The sequence below is a fragment of the Thamnophis sirtalis genome, unplaced genomic scaffold, assembly GCF_051295495.1.
Source record: "Thamnophis sirtalis isolate CommonGarterSnake01/CBP01778 unplaced genomic scaffold, rThaSir2_p1.2 scaffold_13, whole genome shotgun sequence".
In the NCBI taxonomy this organism is placed as follows: Eukaryota; Metazoa; Chordata; class Lepidosauria; order Squamata; family Natricidae; genus Thamnophis; species Thamnophis sirtalis.
The window spans coordinates 6,681,459-6,706,662 of record NW_028261393.1 but is presented as its reverse complement, the minus strand read 5'-3'; the positions used below and the strand labels follow the sequence as shown (position 1 = coordinate 6,706,662).

The 25,204-nt window shown below is 39.7% G+C and overlaps 1 protein-coding gene across 1 annotated transcript; it reads right to left on the bottom strand.

Annotated features, from left to right (window-relative positions):
- Positions 1-1,041: 1,041 nt before the first annotated feature.
- On the bottom strand, positions 1,042-5,721 carry LOC148042934 (phospholipase A2 inhibitor and Ly6/PLAUR domain-containing protein-like). The gene is made up of 5 exons (XM_087727626.1): positions 5,588-5,721; positions 4,198-4,323; positions 2,299-2,451; positions 1,706-1,858; positions 1,042-1,454 (listed from the first exon to the last, which is right to left on the bottom strand). Exons 1-5 carry the CDS (start codon positions 5,640-5,642, stop codon positions 1,288-1,290), a joined length of 654 nt encoding a protein of 217 aa, XP_087583752.1. The 5' UTR covers positions 5,643-5,721; the 3' UTR covers positions 1,042-1,287.
- Positions 5,722-25,204: the final 19,483 nt, after the last annotated feature.

Here is a 25,204-nt window from a genome sequence, read left to right as displayed (position 1 = left end):
AAGGTGTGATGAAAGAAGAATGTCCTCCAGATTCTTTTCTCTAGCCTCTTTATCTATGGGCTGAAAAACTGGGGACATGTCTACCCTGTCCATTGAGGCCAGTTTGCCACCCTCAGAGATAGGAGACACACATGATACACTGAAAGAACCAGCCATTCCTGGAAACTGTTTGTAAATCACCCTGAATTCAATGTCGTCGCTTTCCATTTGTGTTGCACAGGATTGCAGCACAACACTTGGCAAGAATTCACATAAATTAAGCTCTGCAACTTTTTGGACCATTCCATAAGAAAGTCCAGAATCATGAGCTGTGTGGGGGAGAGAAAGGATGATGGATAGATGTGGGAAAGAGTAGCTGGTTGAATGAGGAAAGAGTGGAACTGGTCCCTCTAAGGCTTGGCCCCAGCTCCCTTCTGCCTTCAGCCTTAGGGTAAAACTGCTTTGCAAAGAGCAGAAAGATTCATTTGGTGTCATTGAATAATTTAGACATATGCAGACATATTTATATTACTTACATTGTTATAGGATAATTGATTGTGGATTAACATAGATAAAATAACCTAAATTAAGGAATTACTGTAATTTTTTTTTACAAAATTTAAAAGTAATTAATTAAAAAACAACAAACTTAACAGCAAAGCAAATATATTATACTATCAGTAATAATTAGTCAGAGGTGGGTCCCTACCAGTTCGCACCTATTCGGTAGAACCGGTTCGTCAAATCTACCGAACCGGTTAGAAGAGGTTCCACCAGTGGACCCGGAAAGCAGGCCACACCTACAGAAGAGGTTCCAAAATTTTATGAAACCCACCACTGGTCCTTGGATATCATTATTCTACACTACCATGCTCATATTTATAAAACTCACTGCCTCTGTGAAAGGTAAGGATGACTACTGCGTTTGTGGTGCAATCAGAACATTGCGTGTGTTGAAGTTGTTTTAACGCAAACTAAAGATGCCTTTCAAAAAACAAGTTTACATCATATTCTTATGCATGCCAGTGCATAAATTCTAAAGAAAAAGATACTGAATGCAAATTTCTTTGTCATAGCAATTTATTTTTATGATGATTCTGTGGAAAACACTTATTTTATTGAGCTGTGGTCTCAAAGCATGATAGTCAACATTTTTGACCCAAATTTCTAGCTTCCCCCTACTGACTCAGGTAGGACTCACAAGCATCTGTTATTCCAATCTCTACTTAATTCACTATTAAATCTCCAATTTTCCAATTTTTTACAAATTTCCCAATATTTGCAAACAAGGTTCGCTCTTCTCAACAATCACTGATGATCAGGTTCAGAAGAAGATGCATTTCTGCATTCCAGGATGGTGACATTTATGTGAATCAGCCCACCAGCGATCTTAGAATATCCTTGACGGACGGAACATGAACTCTTTGTCGTACATCCTTGGAGAGTGGCCTTCACAGACAAACTTCCAAGTGGGGCTAAGAAAAAGAAGAAAAGGTGCAGATGAGACTCTATAGCATAGATATTACAAAGTAATGCATATTGTTTCCTTGTTATTTCCACTGTTTGGCCTAGATGTTCTTATGACCTTTATGAAACCATAAAGACCGTTGAAAAAGCTGATGCAAATCTGGTTTCCATTTATTAAATGTTTAATAAAGTTTCTCTAAATAGATCATATTCCTATATAAATAAAAGGAAAAAAGGAAGGAAGGAAATGTCTACTCACAAAACTCTGCTACTTTTGTATGAGTTATGGTAAGACACTGATCCTGTTGGCCAACGCAGGCTACAGTTTGATTGGCTTCACAAGAATCCTCATCTAGTGCAAAGCAGGCTGGGCACTCTAACCCATTTGGTTGAAAGTCTTCATAATTCTCCACTGGAGGAAGCAAATTTTCCAGTTAGCAAAGTTTCATGATCACCACTAACCCTTGAAATGTCTATCCAACTTGACATTCTTTTCACATACTTGAGTTCAATTCCAGCTCAGATGGAATCAAGGAACCCAAGATTCTTTGCAACAAGCAAGAGTTTTTTAAAAAGCTGCAGTTGGAGAAGAGTGTATTGAAGTGTAGATATTTATACGGAAGTGGTTCTACATTAGTTCATTATGGATAGAATAATTTTGGTCATAACTGGAGAACTACATATTACATGTAACTAAATTACAAATAGTAATGTTTCTTTTCATTGAATTATTGTATGTCGCTTAAGGTCTATAGCTTGGAGTAGGTGATAGGTATTATATGAACTAAGTCCATCAATTGAAGCTCAAAAAGGTAGAGTTTGAAAAGGTTGTATTAAGGTGTAGATACTTACACGGAAGCGGTTCTGCATTACAGAGATCGGTTTGGCAACAGTTACCTCTGGCAATGTTAAATCTACCATCTACTGTTGTGGTGCTGTAGAGGCCATCCAGACACGCCTCACGGGTTGCACATTCCTTGATAATTGAACTCACTGGACTTTTGGCTGCAGAAGGGCATTAGAAAAAATATCGAACTCAGCAGAAATGACAAATTGCATATCAAACATGTTCATTTGGCTGTTTTGTTTTGGAAGAAATAGCTAAATACCTGTGTTTATTTCACTTTAAGAAATGTTGTACCGACCAGTGGTGGGTTTCAAAAATTGTTCGAACCTACTCTGTGGGTGTGGCCTCCTTTGTGGGAGTGGCTTGCCACCCATGTGACCGGATATGAAGATGCCGATGACACTTGTCAGAACCACTTTAAATTACCTCATACACAGCACTGGCATGCATAAGAATATGATGTAAACTTGTTTTTTAAAAGGAATCTTTGGTTTGCATTAAAACAACTTCAACACACGCAATGTTCTGATTGCACCACAAACGCAGTAGTCATCCTTACCTTTCACAGAGGCACTGAGTTTTATAAATATGAGCTTGATAGTGTAGAATAATCATATCCAAGGACCAGTGGTGGGTTTCAAAAAAGTTTGGAAGCTCTTCTGTAGGGTCCACTGGTGGAACCTCCTCTAACCGGTTTGGTAGATTTGATGAACCGGTTCTACCGAATAGGTGTGAACTGGTAGGAACCCATCTCTAGTACTGACCCAAACTTTTGAGTGAACTTCCATGGCTGTGTTTTCCTTCTTTCAACCCAGCACATATCCCAATATTCCAGTTCTTGCACCTGCAGAGATTAACTAGCCAGTTAAACTTCTGCAACTGAAGAAGGACAAGAATGTTGATCTACTGGCTCCTAAATTTTACCTGTGCTACTAAACCTCACTGTCTTTCACATAGATGTTGACACCATTGAAGATTTATTTATTGCCAAGAAACATATAAGCACAGGCAACTGCAGAATCTGGAGCTTTTGCAGAATGATGATTGTTCCATTGTGACAAAGTACTCCAAACTCCTTCTGTTTACCTTGAAATTTGTGATGCACATTCAAATGGACAAAGTGTATATTGCTACGTCAGGATGTGTGTTTCACAACTTGTCCTCTCTTGTCCCCTTGTACATGTCAATTCACCAATGTTTAAAAATTGCATCTGGTAAATGACATTGGATTTCTCCTACTGTCTCTCACTGAACCCCCCAAGATATGTCATTGAAAGAATGTCCCAAACAATCACATTTTAGTACAACCTAGATGCTAAATTTTAGCATTTTACTGTTGTTTGACAGTGAAATGGGCGACATATGTCGGCAAAGATGTTGAGACTCTGGAAAGAGTGTGGGAAGAGCAACAAAGATGATTCGGGGACTGGAGGCTAAAACCTGTGAAGGATGGTTGCAGGAATTGGGTAGGTCTAGTAAAAAGAAGGAGTAGCAGTGACATGAGGGGCTGCAACTGGAATTGGGGGTCAACTTATCCTTAAAAGCACCTGAAGGCAGGATAAGAAGCAAGGATATAAGCAACCGAGAACTAAGGAGAAATTTACTGACAATAAGACCAATCAATCAGTGGAACGGCTTGCCCCGAGAAGTTGTGAATAGTCCAATACTGGAGGTTGTAAGAAGAGATTGGACAGTCATTTGTTTGAAATGGTATAATTTAGTGTCTCCTGCCTGAGCAGGGATTTGGACTAGAAGACCTCCAAGGTTCCTTCTAACTCGGATGTTCTGTGTTCTAATAAATATATACATATTATATAAAAGTGAGAAACATGGGCAGGTTATTCCTTGATGGTGCAAAAACCAAGTCATGGACATGTTTAAGAACAAACTCAACTTTCACTTACCTAGAGAACTATTACCAAGTACAGTAAAACAAAATTCTTCGTCTTCTTTGCACTCCACCACCTTCACATTCTCTTCTTTACATTCAGTTCCAACAATAAAACATTGTTGACACTTTAGAGACGTCACTATAAATAAAAGACATAGTCATGCCAATGATCAGTGTCACCTTTCTATGTTTTTCTCTCCTCCTAGCATTTACATTCAAGACTCCTGTTATAATCTGGTTGACTAAGCATGTCTCCCCTCTTGTTGTTGTTCTTCTGCTGGGGATCTTCGGAAGGATGGGAGAGGAGATCAGCTTGTGGAAATGGAAGGGAAGTTGAGACTAAGGGAGAGATTCACCTTCTTGTACTGCTAACATTTTAATATAACACTGGATCATCCCATATTTTGGTATTCATACCGTTGACCAGTTTTGTGAAGAAGTCATTTGGACACTATTTTTTTTTTGCAAGCACCTGAATTCTCAATGTCTATGAATTCTGAATAATTTTTGATATCTGCTTCCTCTCAGACCTCCAACATTTTAATATGACACTGGATCATCTTATCTTTTTTATTTATGCTGCAGACTAATTTTCTGAAGAAGCCCTTTGGATGCAGGAAGTGAATCCTGAATGTCTATGTATTCCTAATAATTATTGATATCAGCTTTGACTCTTGATTCCTGGTGATGCAGGATTTGGGCACATTGTAGATGCGTTATTCCAATACATATCTTCTTAAGGCTGAGAGAAAGAGTCACCAGCCTAGTTTTTGGCCCAATGGTCGAATTTCACTTGCCTAGTTTGTGTTCCTAATGAATGACTAGACTCATAGTGCCCTACTCCTAATCCAAAACCTTCAGCTATTAAACCAAATTGGCTCTCTTGATATTCTGAAGAAATGATCATTGATCCTGCTACAGGTAGCTACTACAGGTAGTTCTTGACATAGGACCACAATTGGGACTGGAGCTTGTGCTAAGTAACATTGTTAAGTGAGTTGTGCCCAGTTTTACAACCTTTTCATGGTAGTTAATAACTGCAGTCATTAAGTGAATCACATGGCTGTTTAACAAATCTGCCTTCCCCTACTGATGCTCCTGGTCAAGAAAGTTGCAAATGGAGATCATATGTCCCAAGACATGCAACGGATATAAACTCATGCCAGCTGTTTCATGCCCAAAATTTGATACCTGGCTGTGGGAATACTGCCATTGTTGAAAGTGTTAGGACCATTTGTAAATCACTTTTTTCAGTGCTGTTCTAACTTCAGATGGCCGCAGAACAAATTGATTTGTAGTAGAACAATTGACCAGAGGCTTCCTCAACTTGCCTGCCTTCCACCCCTTTCCTGGAGTCTCCTGAAGTTTCTATATCTCAGTTTCAAGGAAATTAAATTCCTTACCTGTTGACAGGATGGAGGAGAAGAGGCAGAGGACAAGAATTCCAGCTGCCCTCATGTTGGTAGAAGTCAACTCCGCTGCCTTTCCTGAAGCCACCTACTGCTCAGCTTTGCAACTGGGGAAATGTTTGTGAAGAATCAGCTGCTGGAGGTGGAATGTAGGGTCAGAAATGATTGGCTAGCAGAGATAGCAAACTCAGGCAGGGCAGAAGCCCAATTCCATTAGGAAAGATAGTGGTGTTCTTAGAAAATATACACAAAATAAACTTTGCTCGGCAGCCAAATGGGGCTATGATTTCTTGTTTACTACATCTCTACATCTTCCTCTGCTTTTTCAAAGCTTAGTTTAGCTTCTAAAGGTGAATTTATATCCTACTATAATCCTCTATATCTGAGTTGCATCCTTTGCCCCTCCTGACTGTTTTTCACCTTAATTGCTACATTGATTTATTTGGATCGTTTTGGACCTTTTTCTGATTCTATAGTTGTGCGCAATATGTATGTCAGTACTTTGTAATATATTCATGATAAGTCCCTGAACATTTCCATTATTATATTTTTATTTTTGGAGACAGATTTTAGTTCCTGGTCCTTAGTTTCTATTACTTATTACTATATTTATTGCCCTCCAACTCTACCTATAAGAAATGAAAATACAGGTATAATTTAACTGTATTCAGTGCTGTTGTAACTTCAAATGGCTATTGAGCAAATGGACATCTGTCAAGAACAACCTCTAGTTGAAGAATTTATCAGATGCTTCCACAAGTGAAATGAAGTGATACTAAAGTAGAATAAAATATGGATTAAAAATATAAGAATGAAGACATGGCATTAAAAGGATAGTTAGAAGCTTGCTTAAAGGAAATGTCTTCAGCCTCTAACCACAAGATGTTCCAGCCAACCTCCCTTTGTCAAAAGTCCAAACCACAAGGTTCAGATAAAGTTCATTATTGACACATAATCCATACCTGTAACAAAAGGAGAAGTAAGACGCAATCGCCTTACAAGGCTTTCTCTTCAAGAACAATTGTGGACTTCAACTCCCAGAATCTCCCCTCTTCAAAGTGTGGAATTCTGGGAGTTGAAGTCCCACCTTCAAAAAATCTTGCCAAAAAATTCACTTCGCCAATTCCTCAGCTGGTGGAGAAAGGAAGAGATCTTTGATCGGGTTGAGGGGAGGGGCACGGAAAGATTTTTGGAAAGATCCCTCCCCCCACATTTGGGGGTCGGAAATCTGGAGGAGGGGTGTGTTTCGAAACACACATTGCAAGGGGAGGGATAAACGCTGGAGAAAGGGGGAAGAAGACTGGGAACCAATAAGAAATGAGTTAAGTGTTACGCTGCCTTTGAGAATGTATAAGAACGTGTGCTTCGATAATGAAGGTTGTCCAGAATTTACAATGTTAGCTGTTCTGTCCCCCCCCCCTTCCTTGCTCGTTAACAGACGACAGGCAGACAAACTTAAAAGAAACTAACTTTATCAGTCCTAGGCTCAGACTGGCTGCGAGCCCAAAAATAAACATAAATAAAGTCTCTGAGAAGAATATAACAGAATGCAAAACAAAATCTCTTACGGCAAAACCAGGTGTCCAAAAAGAAAGCAAAGCACTTCTCCAAGTGTCTCTCACAAACAAAGCATGACCGATGAATGAACGAATGATGAATGAATCAATGAATGTTGACTCCTGCAACCAGGGCGTGGCACCATCCGTCCTTTTATCACCAGAAGACACCACTAACGAGCCCCAGCTGCATTGTTAATCTTGCATCCCGACTTAACTCACAGCAAACTTCTGCTGAGTCACAAGAGTTAGCTATTTCGCTAATTTTCTGAACCTGGCTGCCAAATAAACCTTTCCTGTATCCTGAGAAGGCTTAAGGCCGTCATGTTCTGCAACAATTCTTTGCTCCTTATGTCATAATTGTGATCATAATTCTTCCCACCCTGTATTCAGAGGTGCTATGTAATTAACTGACCAATTACCAACCTTCCTTTTCCAGTGGAGATTATTGAGATGGAGATGAGGGAGCAATTACAGAATGGCTGATATCTGGGCCATTTCAATTGGCTACAGGCATGGGATGGAAAAGGCCTTGGTCATACAAGAGGGTGGCCTTTGTCAAGATCTGTATTGGTGTAGTAAACCACTTTTGCTCCTTTTAAAACTCTCTCTGACCATTGTCCTCTACTGGTCCAATTTTGAGGATGAGGAGTTGATTGAAGTACTGATTTGCAATAGTTCCACTTTTCCTTAGCGGGCAACTTCATCTGTAATGTTGGAAAGAACTGATGTCTTGGGGGATGTGTGTAAAGGGATTCGACACTGATGACCAGTGGTCAGATTCAGCCGGTTTGCACCGGTTCAGTCAAAGCAGTTGTTAACTTTGTGTGCAGGTCGGTGAACTGGCTGAATCACCACGCCTCACGGCTCACCCCTCCCCTCCCAGTTATTCCTTGCCTTGCCCAGCCTGACCTGAGGCGATTTTGGCATCTCAGCGCTCCTCTAACCAGCCCTCCGGCCCCAGACTGTGTGGTGGACTGTGGGACCGGATGGTTCCAGAGACACACACAGAGGGATGGATGGGCGACTGAGCAGCTGGCAGGAGGGAAGGAGAAGGAACAGGGAAAGAGGAAAAGCAAGCTCCTCCACCACTCACACTGGCCACTTAGTTGCCCATTTCTCCATTGTAGGGCAGTGCCATGAAACTTCTCTCCCCCCACCCCACCCCACCCTCAGAGGCCTTTGCTTCCCCCAAGCATTTCTTTGCCTGACTTCCAGCTCCATCTCATTTTCCCATCATGTTTCTTGGCATTGTGTGCAGGGAAACAAAGGTTTTTGGGACTAAAAAGAGTTTGGTCAATCAATCCAAATTCTCGCACGAAAAATGACACAAAGCCTTTTCTCTTTCCCTGCTCCTCCTTCTCTCGTGCTGGTTGCTCCATTTCCCATTTCTCTATGGCAGCACAGCTATTTTATTCAGAACACCTTTGCTTATATATATTCTAAAGAAAAAAACTGAATGCAGATTCCTTTGTCATAGCAATTTATTTTTATGATGATTTTATGGACTTTGATGATTGAAAAACATATTTTATTGAGCTGTGGTGTCAAAGGATTATATTTCAATATTTTTGCGCCAGCTTTCCAGTTTTCCACCACTCAGGTAAGACTCACAAGCATCTTTGATTTCAAGCACTACTTAAATCGCTATTAAATCTCACGCTTTCTCATTTTCTAAAAATATCCCAATAATTGCAAAAAAAGGTTTGGCTCTTCCCAACAATCACTGATGATCAGGTTGAGAAGAAGCTGCATTTCTGCATTCCAGAGTGGTGGTATTGAACTGAATCAACCCATGAGCTATCTCATGCACTCCTAAAGGGAAGGAACATGTATTCTTTGTCGAACATCCTTGGAAAGTGGACTTCTCAGTGAAATTTGAAACTGTGGATAAGAAAAAGGCAGAAAAGATGCATATGAGACTCTATAGCATAGATATTATAAAGTAATGCAGATTGTTTCTTTGCTATTTATACTGTTTGGCCTTGATGTTCTAGTGGCCTTTATGGAACCATAAAGATTGTTAAAAAACCTGGTACAGATCTGGTTACCATATATTAAATGTTCAATAACGTTTCTACAAATAGATCATCTTCCTTTATAAAAGAAGGAAGGAAGGAAGGAAGGAAGGAAGGAAGGAAGGAAGGAAGGAAGGAAGAAAAAAAGGAAAGAAGGAAATGTCTACTCACAAAATTCTGAGACTGTGGTACCGGCTATCGTAAAACACTGATCCTCTTGGCCAACGCAGGCTACAGATTGATTGGCTTCACAAGAATCCTCATCTAGTTCAAAGCAGCCTGGGCACTGTAACCCATTTGGTTGAAAGTCTTCATAATTCTCCACTGGAGGAAGCAAATTTTCCAGTTAGCAAAGTTTCATGATCACCACTAACCCTTTAAATGTCTATCCAACTTGACATTCTTTTCTCATATTTGAGTTCAATTCCAGCTCAGATGGAATCAAGGAACCCAAGTTTCTTTGCAAAAAGCAAGAGTTTTCAAAAAACCTAGAGATGGAAAATAATGTATTAAAGTGTAGATACTTATACAGAAGCCATTCTACATTAGTTCGTAATGGATAGGATAATTTTTGTCATAACTGAGCTGAGGTGGCGCAGTGGTTAAATGCAGCACTGCAGGCTACTTCAGCTGACTGCAGTTCGGCTGTTCAAATCTCACCGGCTCAGGATTGACTCAGCCTTCCATCCATCCGAGGTGGGTAAAATGAGGACCCAGATTGTTGGGGGCAATATGCTGACTCTGTAAACCGCTTAAAGATGGCTGAAAGCCCTATGAAGCGGTGTATAAGTCTAACTGCTATTGCTATTGCTAACTACATATTACATGTAACTACATTACATATAGTAATGTTTCTTTTCATTGAATTATTGTATGTCGCTCAGAGTCTATAGCTTGGAGTAGGTGATAGGTATTATATAAACTATGTTCATCAATTGAAGCTCAAAAAGGTAGAGTTTGAAAAGGTGCATTAAGGTGTAGATACTTACACGGAAGCACTTCTGCATTACAGAGATCAGTCTGGCAACAGTTACGTCTGGTTATTTCAAATCTACCATCTACTGTTGTGATGCTAAAGAGGCCTTCAAAACACTCCTCACGAGTTTCACATTCTTTGACAATTAAACTGACTGGAGCTTCGACTGCAGAAGGGAATTAGAAAAAGAAATATGGAACTCAGCAGAAAATGATGAATTGTATATGAGACATGTTCATTTGGTTGTTTTATTTTGGAAGAAATAGCTAAATACCTTTGTTTATTTCACTTTAAGAAATGTGTACCGACCCAATCTTTTGAATTTCCATGGCTGAGTTTTCCTCCTTCCAACCCAACACATATCCCAATATTCCAGTTCTTGGACCTGCAGAGATTAACTGTCCAGTTAACCTCTGCAACTGAGGAAGGACAAGAATGTTGATTTTCTGACTCCTAAATTTTACCTGGGTTACTAAATCTCACGGTCTTTCACATAGATGTTGACACCTTTGAAGATTTATTGATTCCCAAGAATCATATAAGCACAGGCAACTGCAGAATCTGGAGCTTTTGCAGAATGATGACTGTTCCATTGTGACAAAGTTGTGTAAGCTCCTTCTGTTTAGCTTGCAATTTGAGTTGCAGATTCAAAAGGGCAAAGTGTAGATTGCTACATCAGGATGTATGTTTCATAACTCGTCCTTTCTTGTCCCCTTGTACATGTCAATTAATCAAAGTTTTAAAAATTACATAGGACTTCTACTGTCCCTCATTGAACCCCCCAAGATAACACCCATTGAAGGAATGTCCCAAACCTAATCACATTTTAGAACAACCTAGATGCCATATTTTAGCATTTTACTGTTGTTTGACAGTGGAATGGGCGACATATGTCAGCAAAGATGTTGAGACTCCAGAAAGAGTGCAGAGAAGAGCAACAAAGATGATTAGTGGACTAGAGGCTAAAACCTATGAAGGACGGTTGCAGGAATTGGTTAGGTCTAGTAAAAACAAGGACTAGCAGTGACATGATAGCAGTGTTCCAATATTTGAGGGGCTGCCACTGGAATTGGCAGTCAACGTATCCTCCAAAGGATCTGAAGGCAGGATAAGAAGCAGGGTTATAAGCAACCGAGAACTAAGGAGAAATTTACTGACAATAAGATCAATCAATCAGTGGAACGGCTTGCCTCGAGAAGTTGTCAATAGTCCAATACTGGAGGTTGTAAGAAGAGACTGGACAGCCATTTGTCTGAAATGGTCTAATCTAGTGTCTCCTGTAAGAGCAGGGAATTGGACTAGAAGATCTCCAAAGTGCCTTCTAACTCGGATGTTCTGTGTTCTAATAAATATATGCATATTATATAAAAGTGGGAAACATGGGCAGGTTATTCTTTGATGATGCAAAAACCAAGTGATGGACATGCCTGAGAACAAACTCAATTTTCACTTACATACAGTAGAATTGACAACTACAGTAGAACAAAACTCTTTATCTTCTTTGCACTCCACCACCTTCACATTATCTTCTTCACATTCAGTTCCAAGGGCAACACATGTTTGACACTTTAGAGACGTCACTATAAATAAAAGACATAGTCATGCCAATGATCAGTGTCACCCTTCTATGTTTTTCTCTCCTCCTAGCATTTACATTCAAGACTCCTGTTATAATCCGGTTGACTAAGCATGTCTCCCCTGTTGTTATTTTTCTGCTGGGGACCTGTGGAAGGGTGGGAGAGGAGATCAGCTTGTGGAAATGGAAGTTGAGATTGAGAGAGAGATTCACCTTTTTGTACCGCTAACCTTTTTGTGGTAATTAATAACTGCAGTCATTAAGTGAATCACATGGCTGTTCAGCAAATCTGCCTTCCCCCCATTGACGCTGCTGGTCAGGAAGGTTGCAAATGGGGATCATATTTCCTAAGACATGCAAACAGCTGCTTCATGCCCAAAATTTGATACCTGGCTGTGGGAATACTGCCGTTGTTGAAAGTGTTAGGACCATTTGTAAGTCATTTTTTTCGATTCTGTTCTAACTTCAGATGGGAACAGAACAAATTGATTTGTAGTAGAACAATTGACCAGAGGCTTGCTCAACCTGCCTGCCTTTCACTCCTTTCCTGAAGTCTCCTGAAGTTTCTATATCTCAGTTTCAAGGAAATTAAATTCCTTACCTGTTGACAGGATGGAGGAGAAGAGACAGAGGACAAGAATTCCAGCTGCCCTCATGTTGGTAGAAGTCAACTCCGCTGCCTTTCCTGAAGCCACCTACTGCTCAGCTTTGCAACAGGGGAAACGTTTTTGAACAATTAGGTTGTGGAGGTGGAATGTTGGGTCCCAAATGATTGGCTGCCAGAAATAGCAAACTCAGACAGGGCAGAAGCCCAATTCAATTGGGAAAGATAGTGGTGTTCTTAGAAAATATACACAAAATAAACTTTGCTCAGCAGTCAAATGGGGATGTGATTTCTTGTTTACTACATCTCTACATCTTCCTCTGCTTTTTCAAAGCTTAGTTTAGCTTCTAAAGGTGAATTTATATCCTACTATAATCCTCTATATCTGAGTTATATCCTTTGCCCCTCCTGACTGTTTTTCACCTTAATTCCTACATTCATATATTTGGATTGTTTTGGACCTTTTTCTGATTCTATAGTTGTGCATTATATATATATGATTTTTACAACCCCTGGTAAGCCCCAATTATGGGAGGAAGCCAACTGCTTCCATCATCTGTCAATTTGCTCGTCACAAGAGTCCATCATGACAGAAACCCAATATTTTTACTGTTGCCTTTGTTAAATAGCTTGAAATAGATCTGTACTAGTCTCCCTTTTTTATTTATCAGCAAAAATTTAAAAAAACCCATATATATATATATGTGTGTGTGTGTGTATGTGTGTGTGTATGTGTGTGTGTGTGTGTGTGTGTGTGCGTTATTTGTGCTGATAAATAAATAAAGGGAGACTAGTATAGATCTATTTCAAGCTATTTAGCTCTCATCAGCTAGCCATACCCTTACTGGGATTTGAACCTGGGCTATATGGCATACTAGGCACACTAGGCAGAGATCTTAGCCATTAGGCCACAGGCTCTTATCCGTTTATCAGTGAAGCCAGGGTGAAAGGTATCTATTAGATTTTTACAACCCCTGGTAAGCCCGAATTATGGGAGGAAGCTAACTGCTTCCATCATCTGTCCTTCGGCTCGTCACAAGAGACCATACAGACAGAAACCCAATATTTTTTACTGTTGCCTTTTTTTTTGTTACATTTGTTATATTTATGCTGATAAATAAATAAAGGGAGACTAGTATAGATCTATTTCAAGCTATTTAGCTCTCATCAGCTAGCCATACCCAAGTTTGGGAATCGAACCTGTGCTCCATTGCCTCATATATATATATATATATATATATATATATATATATATATATATATATATATATATATATATATATATATATATATATATATATATATATATATATACATATATATATATATATATATATACACATATATATACATATATATACACATATATATACATATATATACACATATATATACATATATATATATATATATATATATATACATATATATATATATATATATATATATATATATATATATATATATATATATATATATATATATATATATATATATATATATATATATATATATATATATATATATATGATTTTTACAACCCCCGGTATGCCCAAATATGGGAGGAAGATCACTACTTCCATTCTCTGTCCTTCAGCTCGTCACAAGAGACCATCCAGGCAGAAATCCAACTCATCCTCCACAGTAGGCAAACACCAGCAACTATAAATGTCTCGCACTGCCTTCCCTAAACACAGTCGATCCATAATGTCTGCTAGAATTTTTGTTTTTCTCCAAAAGCATTTTATTAAAATAAATTTGATAAAAATCTAAAACTCCCATTTAAATTTAAAAAATCCAATTTAAAGTTTTTAAAAAAACCATTAAAAAAGAACTTTTTTAAAAAAGCATCACTTTTTATCCACCCTACCATAAACTGCTTTAACTGTACTGGGAAAATAACACCTCTCCGATGGCTTGGAAGTCTTGACTAATTTCCCATCTGCTCAGACTTTTTTTTAATAAAAAAATTTTAATAAATTTTTTTATTAGTTTTATTACAAACAAAAACACACACACAAAAAAAAACATCATCTGTCATTACATCTTGTAGAAAGCGTATCCATTGGTCACAAGTACATTTCGTGCGTTCTGTCCACAATCACATATATTCCATTCAGTCTAGGTTGTACATGTTAAAAATTTATATATTTTACTATCACCAATTCACAATTTTCATTTAGTTAAGATTTCAAAAACACAGCCGCCTCCTGGCATTTTTTTCCCTTCCCCCAGTTCCAGTCAATATGCCATATCTCTATATCCTTATAACATATTCTAAAAAAATAAATAAAGTCAATTAGTAGGACATCTTATATTTCCTCTCTAACATATCTTTGTTATTATTATAGTTAACTAAGGGTTATTTACATTTTTCTCTCCTCTTCTCTCCACAAACGCAAAAAGCAACAATCTCTAAACAACAATCTATTGATATGTGTTAACGAAATGACCATTTAAAATCTAAGACAATCTAAAGGGAAAAAAAAAGAAATATTGACATTTCTAATTCATAATCACCAAAGTATATGTTAACTTTCCCTTTTGTTTTTATGGTTGAAAGACAGGGAGAAATTAAAATTTCTAATTGAAAATCTCCAAGATGTGCATTAACATTCCCTTTTATTATTGTAATTAGAGAAAGACAGAGAAGGAAAGGGGGAAAAAAACAGTTGTTTGCTAATTATATCACATCACCTCTTATTCTAATCCAAATTATTTATAGCTTCACCAGAAGGTCTAAAGCACAAATTTATAGGTTCTATCATTCCACCAGATCTCAGTTGCAATTTATGGCCTGGTTATTTATCCTAATTAAGGTTATCCTTTCATTGTTAATATCATGATATATTACATGTTAGCAACTAAACATTCAATAATAATCTATAAGAGTCTACAAAATACTAAAATCCCTACTTATTAACCATCAAAAATTAACTAATTTTTTTCATCTGTCATTACATCTTGTAGAAAGCGTATCCATTGGTCACAAGTACAAAGAACTGAGAAAGGCTGGAAAACCCTTTGTCAGCGTTCCAAGTATCATGTAGAATTAAATCAGAGTCCAAGGCAAAATGATCCTTAAAGTTCCAATTTAATAAATCAGACATCTTAGTAAATATGTGTATCCCAATTCTGGAAATTACATCAGAATCCCACCCAATTAAAAGTCCATGATCTTGTCCCCACACCCACAATCCAACACAAGGTCCAATCTTCTTCTTCCACACTGGCGTTTCCACCCAGCTGCTTCCAGTCAGGTGCAAAAGTGCGGAGACAAAAGGTGACCTTGGTCTTCTAGAAAAGAATGACAACAATACATTCCACAATCCTTTCTATTCCCCCCTCCCAACTACTACACTAATGAAAAAGCATAATGAAATAAGAGAAAGTGTGGCAGGCCAAAATTCTAAAAGGAATATAATTGCAGGCCTGACACCCTTGTCTCTAGTAGTAGTTCACCAGTGGCTAAACACCCAGCCTGAAACATGAAGGGAAGTGTTGTGCGTGGAATCAAATTGTGCACCTAGTTCCAATTTCTTCGGTCTTGGTCAGTGGGGAAGGTTTCTGCCCTGTGAAGAGTCCATCCCCCTCCCCCCAGAAGAGACAGGTTGGTAAAGTGTGAGTAGGAGAAGTCAGGGTGGTTTTAATGGATTTGAACATTGTTACTAAATGTTTCGAGCAATTTGAGCAATTTGAGTATTTTGATATCTGCACCCTAGTCGCACTCATGTTTTGCACTGCAGCTCTCAGCTAGCCACTCAGGAAATTCTACCCTCCTCTTTAGTGGGTAAAGAATTGGAATTGGACCAGGCAGTCATGATTGGACATTTCAAAGGAGAAGGGATAGAGGAAAAAGTAAGCCCATTTACTATTTCCCCTAAGTCTCTCCCTGCCCCACCTCACCCTTCTGTTTGTGGCTGTAAGAAAATAAGCTTTAAAAGGTATTGCCACTGCTATTCAGGCAATTTTTACTCACTTGATGCTAGCTTAATGGTGGTTGAAAGTTAAGAAAGAATCTCACAGTGAGCTGGAAAATCCAAGCGTAGTAATTAAATAACCCATCACCAACTTAAATCACCAACTGTAATCTCGAACCTGAGTGTCTTTGATCCCAAATTCTTACGGTTCTTTGGATTAAGCCCTTAATTCCATCCCCACCCCATTGTTTTTGAAAAGGCATTCCATCCTTCCATTCCCTGAGGATTCTGGCATTCCATTTTTTCAATATTGAAACGAAGTAATCCATTCCCCGTTTCCGTTTCTCCTTTTGGGTAAGTACAAACATTCTGAGTTGCACATCCTTTGACATTGATTGTTACAGGGAATGCTGCCACTGGGGAAGAAAAGGGGGAGAAGGAAGCATTTAGGAAACCTTTCTTAATTTTCTCTTCATTTTTTTTATTTAAAAAGTTTTAATAAGTTTTACAATTCTATACCTTTCCCCCTCCCGCCCTCCCCCCCAATCTCCCAGAGCAAATACAGGGTATAAACATTTAGCAATCATACACTAAAATAAGCTAACTAACTTTAGCATTGTACCTTCGCTTATACTTTAACTCCCCTTTTATAAAGCTAACTTTAGATAAATTGTAACAATCCTTGTTCATTCATTCATAAGCTAACTGAAATTTCTTAGTCCCATATTTATTTTGAATATAATCAGTCCATCTTCTCCATTTCAACTTGTATTTCTCATCTGAATGATCCTTGAGGTATGCTGATATTTTAGCCATCTCTGCTAAGTTTGTTACTTTTAATGTCCATTTTTCAATAGTAGGCAAATCTTCCTTCATCCAGTACTGTGTCACCAACAATCTTGCTGCCGTTTTTAAATTCAGAATCAAATTAGTCTCTATAACTGTACAATCTGTAATTATACCTAACAAGAACAACTGTGGAGTAATCTTTATCCTCTTTTTAAGAATATTTTGAGTAATCCACCATATTCTTTTTATTCTTTTTAACTTTTGTAATATGTTTTTTTAAAAAAAATATTTTTATTACATAAACCACACATACATACATAAGAAAAAAATATGTGTTTTTAATGTTGTACGTAGCCCTGAGTCCTTGGGAGAAGGGTGGCATATAAATTCAATAAATCAAACCAAACCAAACTAAAATCCAACATGGCGGCAATATCAGCGGCAGTGAGGGAAGCGGTTCAGGGGTGTGTGTGTCAGGCCTGGGTCGCTGCCGGTTCTGCCACCCAGGCCTGAATTCCGGCTGAACTGGGCCGAACTGGCAGCAACTCACCTCTGGCTTAACATAAGGAGTGGATGAGATGTTGGGTAGCCAAAAAACTTGGACAGTTTCTCCCCAGAGGCATGTCCTACCTCCCCCCGCCCCATGTCAGCTATCCCCAAATTACTAAAAATCTATTTTAAATCCAGCAGCATTTGCCCTCCCTTTCTTTAACTAAGGGGGGGGATCTATCTCAAGTTTTTAATTGAAAGATTTTCTTGTTGTTTTCGTCCTTAAAAAAAGGAAAAAGAACTGAACATTGCCAAAGACCGAAATATTCTCCCAAGGAATGAGTCCCATTTGGTTTTACTTTGCACAGTTTATGCTTCCTTCATTTCCTGTATGTTTAATTTTATTTGGTGTCTAAAATATTCCTTCCCAAACTGGTAAAGAATGAGGTACTTACATGCACGCATTTGGAGTTTCGCATTGTAACATTGGACCTCATTGCCCAGACACAAGACGGTTCCATTTTCTATAGGGGAGCCATTTTCTTCATAAGCGCCCGGACAAGTCAATCCATTCGGTTTAAGGTCGTTATGCCGTGGTACTGCAGAGAGAAAGTTTCGAAGTTAGCAAATAGTTTTAACAACCACAATTCCTTTCTGAAGTATTGAGAGCCCAATCGAGTGCCTAGATGTGGCCCATGGGGACAGCCTGCAAACAGCAAGGAACCAGCCATTGATGCCTCTGCCAGCAAAATTGGAGCTCGGGAAGACGGTGCATGGCCCTGCCGAGCTCGATTTTTGCTGGCAGAGGGTTGCAGGAAGCCATCACCACCAAAAACAGAGCTTGGGAGCCTGTTTTCACTAGCAGTGCTCGGGCTACCACAGGCGCCCTCCAACATGAGTCACGCCAAGCTGGCCATGCCCCCCCCCCAATGTCAAACGCAACTCTGATGCGGCCCTCAACGTAAACATGTTTGAACCTCCTGCTCTAAGCATTTTGACTACACTTCTTGAAATTCGCAGTCAGGAAAATATTTCTTTTCCCCGGCTGGGTAAGCCAGACCCAGACTGACACTCACACACACTCTCCCTCCCTCTCCCTCCCTCTCCCTCCCTCCCTCTCCCTCCCCCCCTCTCTCTCTCTCACACACACTCACACCTACACAGACGTTGGATCATTCTCCCCTAATCCCCAGAGACCCCTGGATTCCCTTCCCAACTCTGCCTGTCACATATAGGTACCACTCACATAAAAGACATAGAGTGGTTGGCCATGCCCACTCAGTCACATGACACCCACCCAGCCACGCCCACCCAGCCAGTCATTAGGACCGAGAACTGGTTGTTAAAAATTTACAACCCACCACTGCTGCAAAGTCGCTAGTCACATGGACCAATCATCATATAGCCCATTTGCTGGGCATCTTCAATCTTCTCTGCTCAAAAACCTGCAGAAAGACCCCGATCATTGCACTGATGGTGGCGGGCATTTTCTAGCTATATTGTTCTGCTTTTAGCTGCAAGTTCTTTCTGAGGATTTTCATGCCAGTTGATCTCTCCAATGATAAACACACAGGGTGCTAAAGGGGATGAGAAGTTACTCGTTCACCCGGAGGGTCTGCTGCTGGTTGTTAGAAGGAAACTTTAATCTCAGGTTACTTACTAGGAAGAGGTCCCGAATTACAGCCGTCACTCTCACAACATGCTACTCTTGTCTGCTTGTGTTTGTCGGCTAGCGATGTGCCGCTATAATAACCTTTGGCACATTGGTCAGTTCTTGCACAGCCTTTGAAAGTCAAGGACAGCATAGGAGTGTCTGCAAAATTTAATCATAAGAAACAAAAACAAAAACCTCATTAGGGCAGGTAAGAGAGGAATAAAAACATCAAGCCTTCCAATTTAAAGGTTTAAGTTCAGATGCTTCAGATGATCAGTTCTAATTATTGGAGAGGGTTTCATCTGAGGATATGGGCGGGAGGGAGGGGGGAAGAGATACATGTCATGCTTCTCCCTCCAGGATATCCTGAGATGAAATGGAAATCATGGAGAGGTGCCATAAAGAGCTGCGATGGCGCAGTGGTGAGAGTGCAGTACTGCAGGCTACTTCTGCTGATTGCCGGATCCCTGCAATTTGGCAGATCGAGTCTCACCAGGCTCAAGACTGACTCAGGTGGGTAAAATGTGGAGCAAGATTGTTGGGCGCAATAAGATGACTCTGTAAACAACTGTAAACCGCTATGAATATAAGTCTAAGGGCAATTGATTTTTCCTTTTCCTTTTCCTTTCCCCCTTTCCACCTTTCCCCCTTCCTTTTGCTTTCCTTTCCTTTCCTGTTAGAATGCAGCATTGCAAGCTAACTTTGCCCACTGCCAGGAGTTCAATCCTGATGGACTCAAGATCAACTCAGCCTTCCATCCTTGAGGTCAGGAAAATGAGGACCCAGATTGTTGAGGGCGAGAGGCTGACTCTGTAAACTGCTTAGAGAGGGCTGTAAAGCACGGTCAAGCGGTATATAGGTCTAAGTGCTATTGCTATTGGAGAGCATTTCAACACTTTTGACTTCACCCAGGAGAAAGGGAATATTTCCTTTTTTTAAGCTGAATGAGGTGCAGTATGATAACATTGGCAGAAGCCATTCTGTTCCTGGGTTAATGGCAACTAGACATAGGAAACAGCCCAGGTACAGTGAAATGTCTGTTGCGACTCCCACCAACACCTATAAGTTACCCCTTGATGCTTTGGGGACCAAGGGATGAACATGGCAAACATTGTTAAGACTGGAAGTGCATTTCACTCACTCATAGTGCTGCGAAAGGAAAGTGTAAGACAATGTCCTTCATTCGCTTTACATTCCACCATCTTCATGTCCTCATTTCTGCATTCTCCCCTGCTGGAAATGCAGGTCTGGCATTTTAAAGATGCCGCTGCAAATAAAGGAAGAAAAAAAGGAAGGAAGGAATGAAGGAATGAAGGAAGGAAGGAAGGAAGGAAGGAAGGAAGGAAGGAAGGAAGGAAACTTCTAATCAGTCATGCTGTAGATCTAGCAGTGTTCAAGATCTGTAATGAGATAATTACCATATTTTTCAGAGTATAAGACACACTGGAGTATAAGACGCACCAAGGTTTTGAAGAGGCAAATAAAAAAAATGGTTTTGCAATGTGCAAACCTCCCAGAAACGGCCCGTTTTTCATCAAAATGGGCCCCTTTTTAAAAAAAAGTCATGAATAGCCTTTAGGGGACTTGCACAGTGGTTCTGGGGCTTGGAGGTGGGGGTCAAAATTGAGCAAAAAACCAGCCTGTTTTTCGCTCATTTCTGCCCTCCCCAGCCCCCAGAGATTCTCTGAAAGCCTCCTACAGGCTCTACACGGTCATTTTGGAGAAAGGGTTGGAGTTTTGGGAGGCAAACAAAATGCTGTATTCAGTGTATAACATGCACCCAGATTTTCAGCCTCTTTGTTTAGGGAAAAAGGTGCATCTTATACTCTGAAAACTAAGGTAACAGGTAGTCCTCAACTTATGGTGATCATTCGAAATAGGGAGATTCCCTGAGAGAACCTACAATTCTTCCTTACTTTGGGCAAATTCTTAACCACAATTTAGTCCAAATGCTTCCAGATTTCTCTTACCTCACATATTTACCACTGGTGTTACTTACCTGTTGAGATGACTGAAGACAGGAGGCACAAGACAAAAATTCTAGCAGACATTATGGATCGACAGTCTTTAGGGAAGGCAGCGCGAGACTTTTATAGTTGCTGGCGTTTGCCTACCATGGAGGATGAGTTGGAAGAATTCTACTGTGGAGGTGGAAAGGGAGTGGAGATGACAATCAAATCCCATACAGAGGAGTAGAGCAACATCAATTTACACAAGAAGTCAGGGAAAGGGAAAACCTGTACAGAATCCATCCAGATGAGTAAGGAAGTTTGTCATATTGACAATTACATGGACCCCATGATTAACAGAAGGTTTGCGTGTCAGTAATGCCCATCTTTTAAAGGGTCATTACTGGGTTAAGAAATGAGGATCAAAATCACCATTGGGTTGAGATCATTTTGGTAACTTTTCAGGAGGAAGTGTGATCAGGCAGTAGAAGCACCTGGCTCCATAGTGGTGACTGTGAGAGGGATCTTGGAGACCTAGTGGACAATCACTTAAATATGAGCCAACAGTGTGTTGCAGCCACCAAAAAAGCCAAGACAATCCTAGGCTTCATTAACAGAGGGATAGAATGAAGACTATGTGAAGTGTTAGTACTGGTTTATAATGCCCTGGTAAGATCACACTTTGAATATTGTATCCAGTTTTGTTCCCCACAATGTGCAGAGAAGAGCAACAAGGATGATTAGGGGACTGGATGATAAAACATGAAGAACAATTGCTGGAATTGGGTAGAAAAGAAGGACTAGGGGTGACATGATAGCAGTGTTCCAATATCTCAGGGGTTGCCCCAAAGAAGAGGGAGTCAAGCTATTCTCCAAAGCACCTGAAGGCAGGACAAGAAGTAATGGATGGAAGCTAATCAAGGAGAGAAGCAACTTAGAACTAAGGAGAAATTTCCTAACAGTTAGAACAATTAATCAGTGGAACAGCTTGCCTCCAGAAGTTGTGAAAGTTCCAGCACTGGAAATTTTTAAAGAAGATGTTGGATAACCATTTGTCTGAAGTGGCATATGGTTTCCAGCCTGAGCAGAGGGTTGGACTAGAAGACCTCCAAGGTCCCTTCCAACTCTGTCATTCTCCAGGAAGATGTGATGAAAGAAGAATGTCCTCCAGATTCTTTTCTCTAGACTCTTTATCTATGGGCTGAAAAACTGGGGACACTCCTGGTTGAACATGTCTACTCTGTCCATCGAGGCCAGTTTGCCACTCTCAGAGATAGGAGACACACATGATACACTCAAAGAACCAGCCATTCCTGGAAAATGTTGATTGTAATTCAATGAATTCAATGTCGTCGCTTTCCATTTGTGTTGCATCGGATTGCAGCACAACACTTGGCAAGAATTCACATAAATTAAGCTCTGCAACTTTTTGGACCATTCCATAAGAAAGTCCAGAATCATGAGCTGTGTGGGGGAGGGAAAGGATGATGGATAGATGTGGGAAAGAGTAGCTGGTTGAATGAGAAAAGAGTGGAGCCTGGTCCCTCTAAGGCTTGGCATCAGCTCCCTTGTGCCTTCAGCTTTAGGGTAAAACTGCTTTGCAAAGAGCAGAAAGACTCGTTTGGTGTCATTGAATAATTTAGAGATATATAAAGACATTATACAGACATATTTATATTCCTTACATTGCTATAGGATAACTGATTGTGGATTAACATAGATAAAATAACCTAAGTTAAGGAATTACTTTTAAAAAAATTTACAAAATTTAAAAGTAATTACTTAAAAAACAACAAACTTAGCAGCAAAGCAAATACATTATACTATCAGTAGTAATTAGTGTAACAGAATATATCTTATTAATAGCAAATTTGGGACTGTGATCAAAAAAGAAAAAAAGAATATTTATAGATAGAAAGAAGTTAAGTTGAAATAAAATAATAGTTAAGATATTGGATGCAACTGGGACAACATGTACCCTATATTAAAAGAACGAGATAAAATTTTAAAAGAGATGACAAGTATCACAACAACATCATTGAAAGACAGAAAAAAGACAACTGCAAATCCAGCAATAATAGTATCGACTCCCTCTCCAGCACCCCAAAGGTCAACAAAAGTAAAGGCCACAATGGAAAAACAAAATACATTGAATATCCAAAATGTGCAGGCTACATTGCGAGCCATTCAAGAAACCATGATCAACCTTCAAGAGGCAATAACTAAAAACCACAGTGAATTGAAAGCGGAGATGAATGAAATGAAAACAAAGATGAGTGAAATGAAAAATGAAGTTAAAAATGATATACAGAAACTAGACGATAAAATGGGAATAATACAACAAACACTGGAAAAAAGTGAATAGTCAATAAAAGTGGTAGAAAAAGAACAGAACAAACGGAGAAGAAATTAGAGCTAGTTGAAAAAAAGATGAAAACATCAAATAAAGACTTAGAAGACTCCCTCATCCATCTGGAAATGGACAGGGCAGCATTCTATCTCTGATTCCAAAACGTAACAGAAACAAAAGAGGAAGATTTACAAATGATAATGACAGAAATAATAGCAGAGATGTTACAAAGAGACAAGCATGAGATACTAAATGAGTTGAACGATATTTACAGGGTAAGCACTAAATCAGTGATGGGCAACCTTTTTGGCGTGGTGTGTCAAAAATCGGCAAAAAATCGAGCATAACTCGCGTTGTGTGTCACTTCGACAAAAACATAAGACTCTCTGTGCCGGCCTGACTGGAGAGAGGCGCGCACTGTTCCCGCGCTCCTCTCCTGCGGGTCCTCCCTCGCCGCGCTGATGACGTGTGTGCGCGCGGCACGCACGCCTTACCAGCAGCCCCTGCGCTCAGAAAGGGGCGGCGGCGATACAGTGAGTGTGGGCGGGGGAGATCACACATCCCCCCCCCCGTTCCTCCAGCACAGATTCTTTCATCCTCGGCGGCCGTGCAGGAGCCGAGGATGAATCGCATGAAATCCTGTGCGTGTCACCCCAAATGGCTACGCGTGTCAGCACTGACACGCGTGTCATAGGTTCGCCATCACTGCACTAAATTGTGCCAGAAGACACCGATTGCCTAGAGAAGAACACATTAAATATGCAAGGAAAAAAGTGAGAGATATAATTTATAGAATAATAAGAGACGAACCAATGATATAAAAAGGAAAGGAGATACAAACCCTGAAACAAATTCCATGAAGAGTGAGGTAACAACGGAGAGCCTATCGATTTTTAGCAAAACAACTAGTTAAATGGGATATACTATTTAGGAAGTTGGTCCCTGAAGGGATGCTGGCAACTTGGCAGGAGAAAAGGATTAAAGTTGATAATCTGGAGAAGGCACAGGATTTATATGAGCAACTGGCAGGCCCAGAAGAGGAAGAGAGCAGTAAGGAGGAGTTAGAATCTAGAAGCCAGATCACTGTCTTTGTATGTCATGCATGCACAGTCAGCAGTAAAGGTTTTTTTTTTTGAATGGCTGTGTTTTTCAGTTCTTCCTGGTCCTTGATCAGGCTCAATGTCAGCAAGGGGGAGCATCCTGATTTAGAAGGACCGTAAATCAAGGTGGATTTGATTGAAATCAAGTCGATTTAAATCATGAGTAAAAAAGCTAGATTTTAATCAACTCGATTTAAACCATGATTTTTAAAGGGCCGCTATCATCTCTGTCCCGCAGTGGCTCCTCCTCTGACCCGCTGTTGACTCAGCGACAGTCGCCATATTGCAGAATATACAGCCTCATGCTACATCACTTGCTACATCACTAAGCTCCGTTTCATGCTGAATAAAATACGTCATGAATGTATCTCAAATAGTAAACTATCTTTAGAAAGATTTTTTTTCTCCCAAAGCATTTTATTAAAATAAATTTGATAAAAATCAAAAACTCCCATTTAAATTTAAAAAATCCAATTTAAAGTTTTTTAAAAACCATTAAAAAAGAACTTTTTAAAAAAAAGAATTGCTTTTTATCCACCCTACTATAGACTGCTTTAACTGTACTGGGAAAAAATACACCTCTCCGGTGGATTGCAGGTCTTGACTAATTTAACAATCTGCTCAGACTTT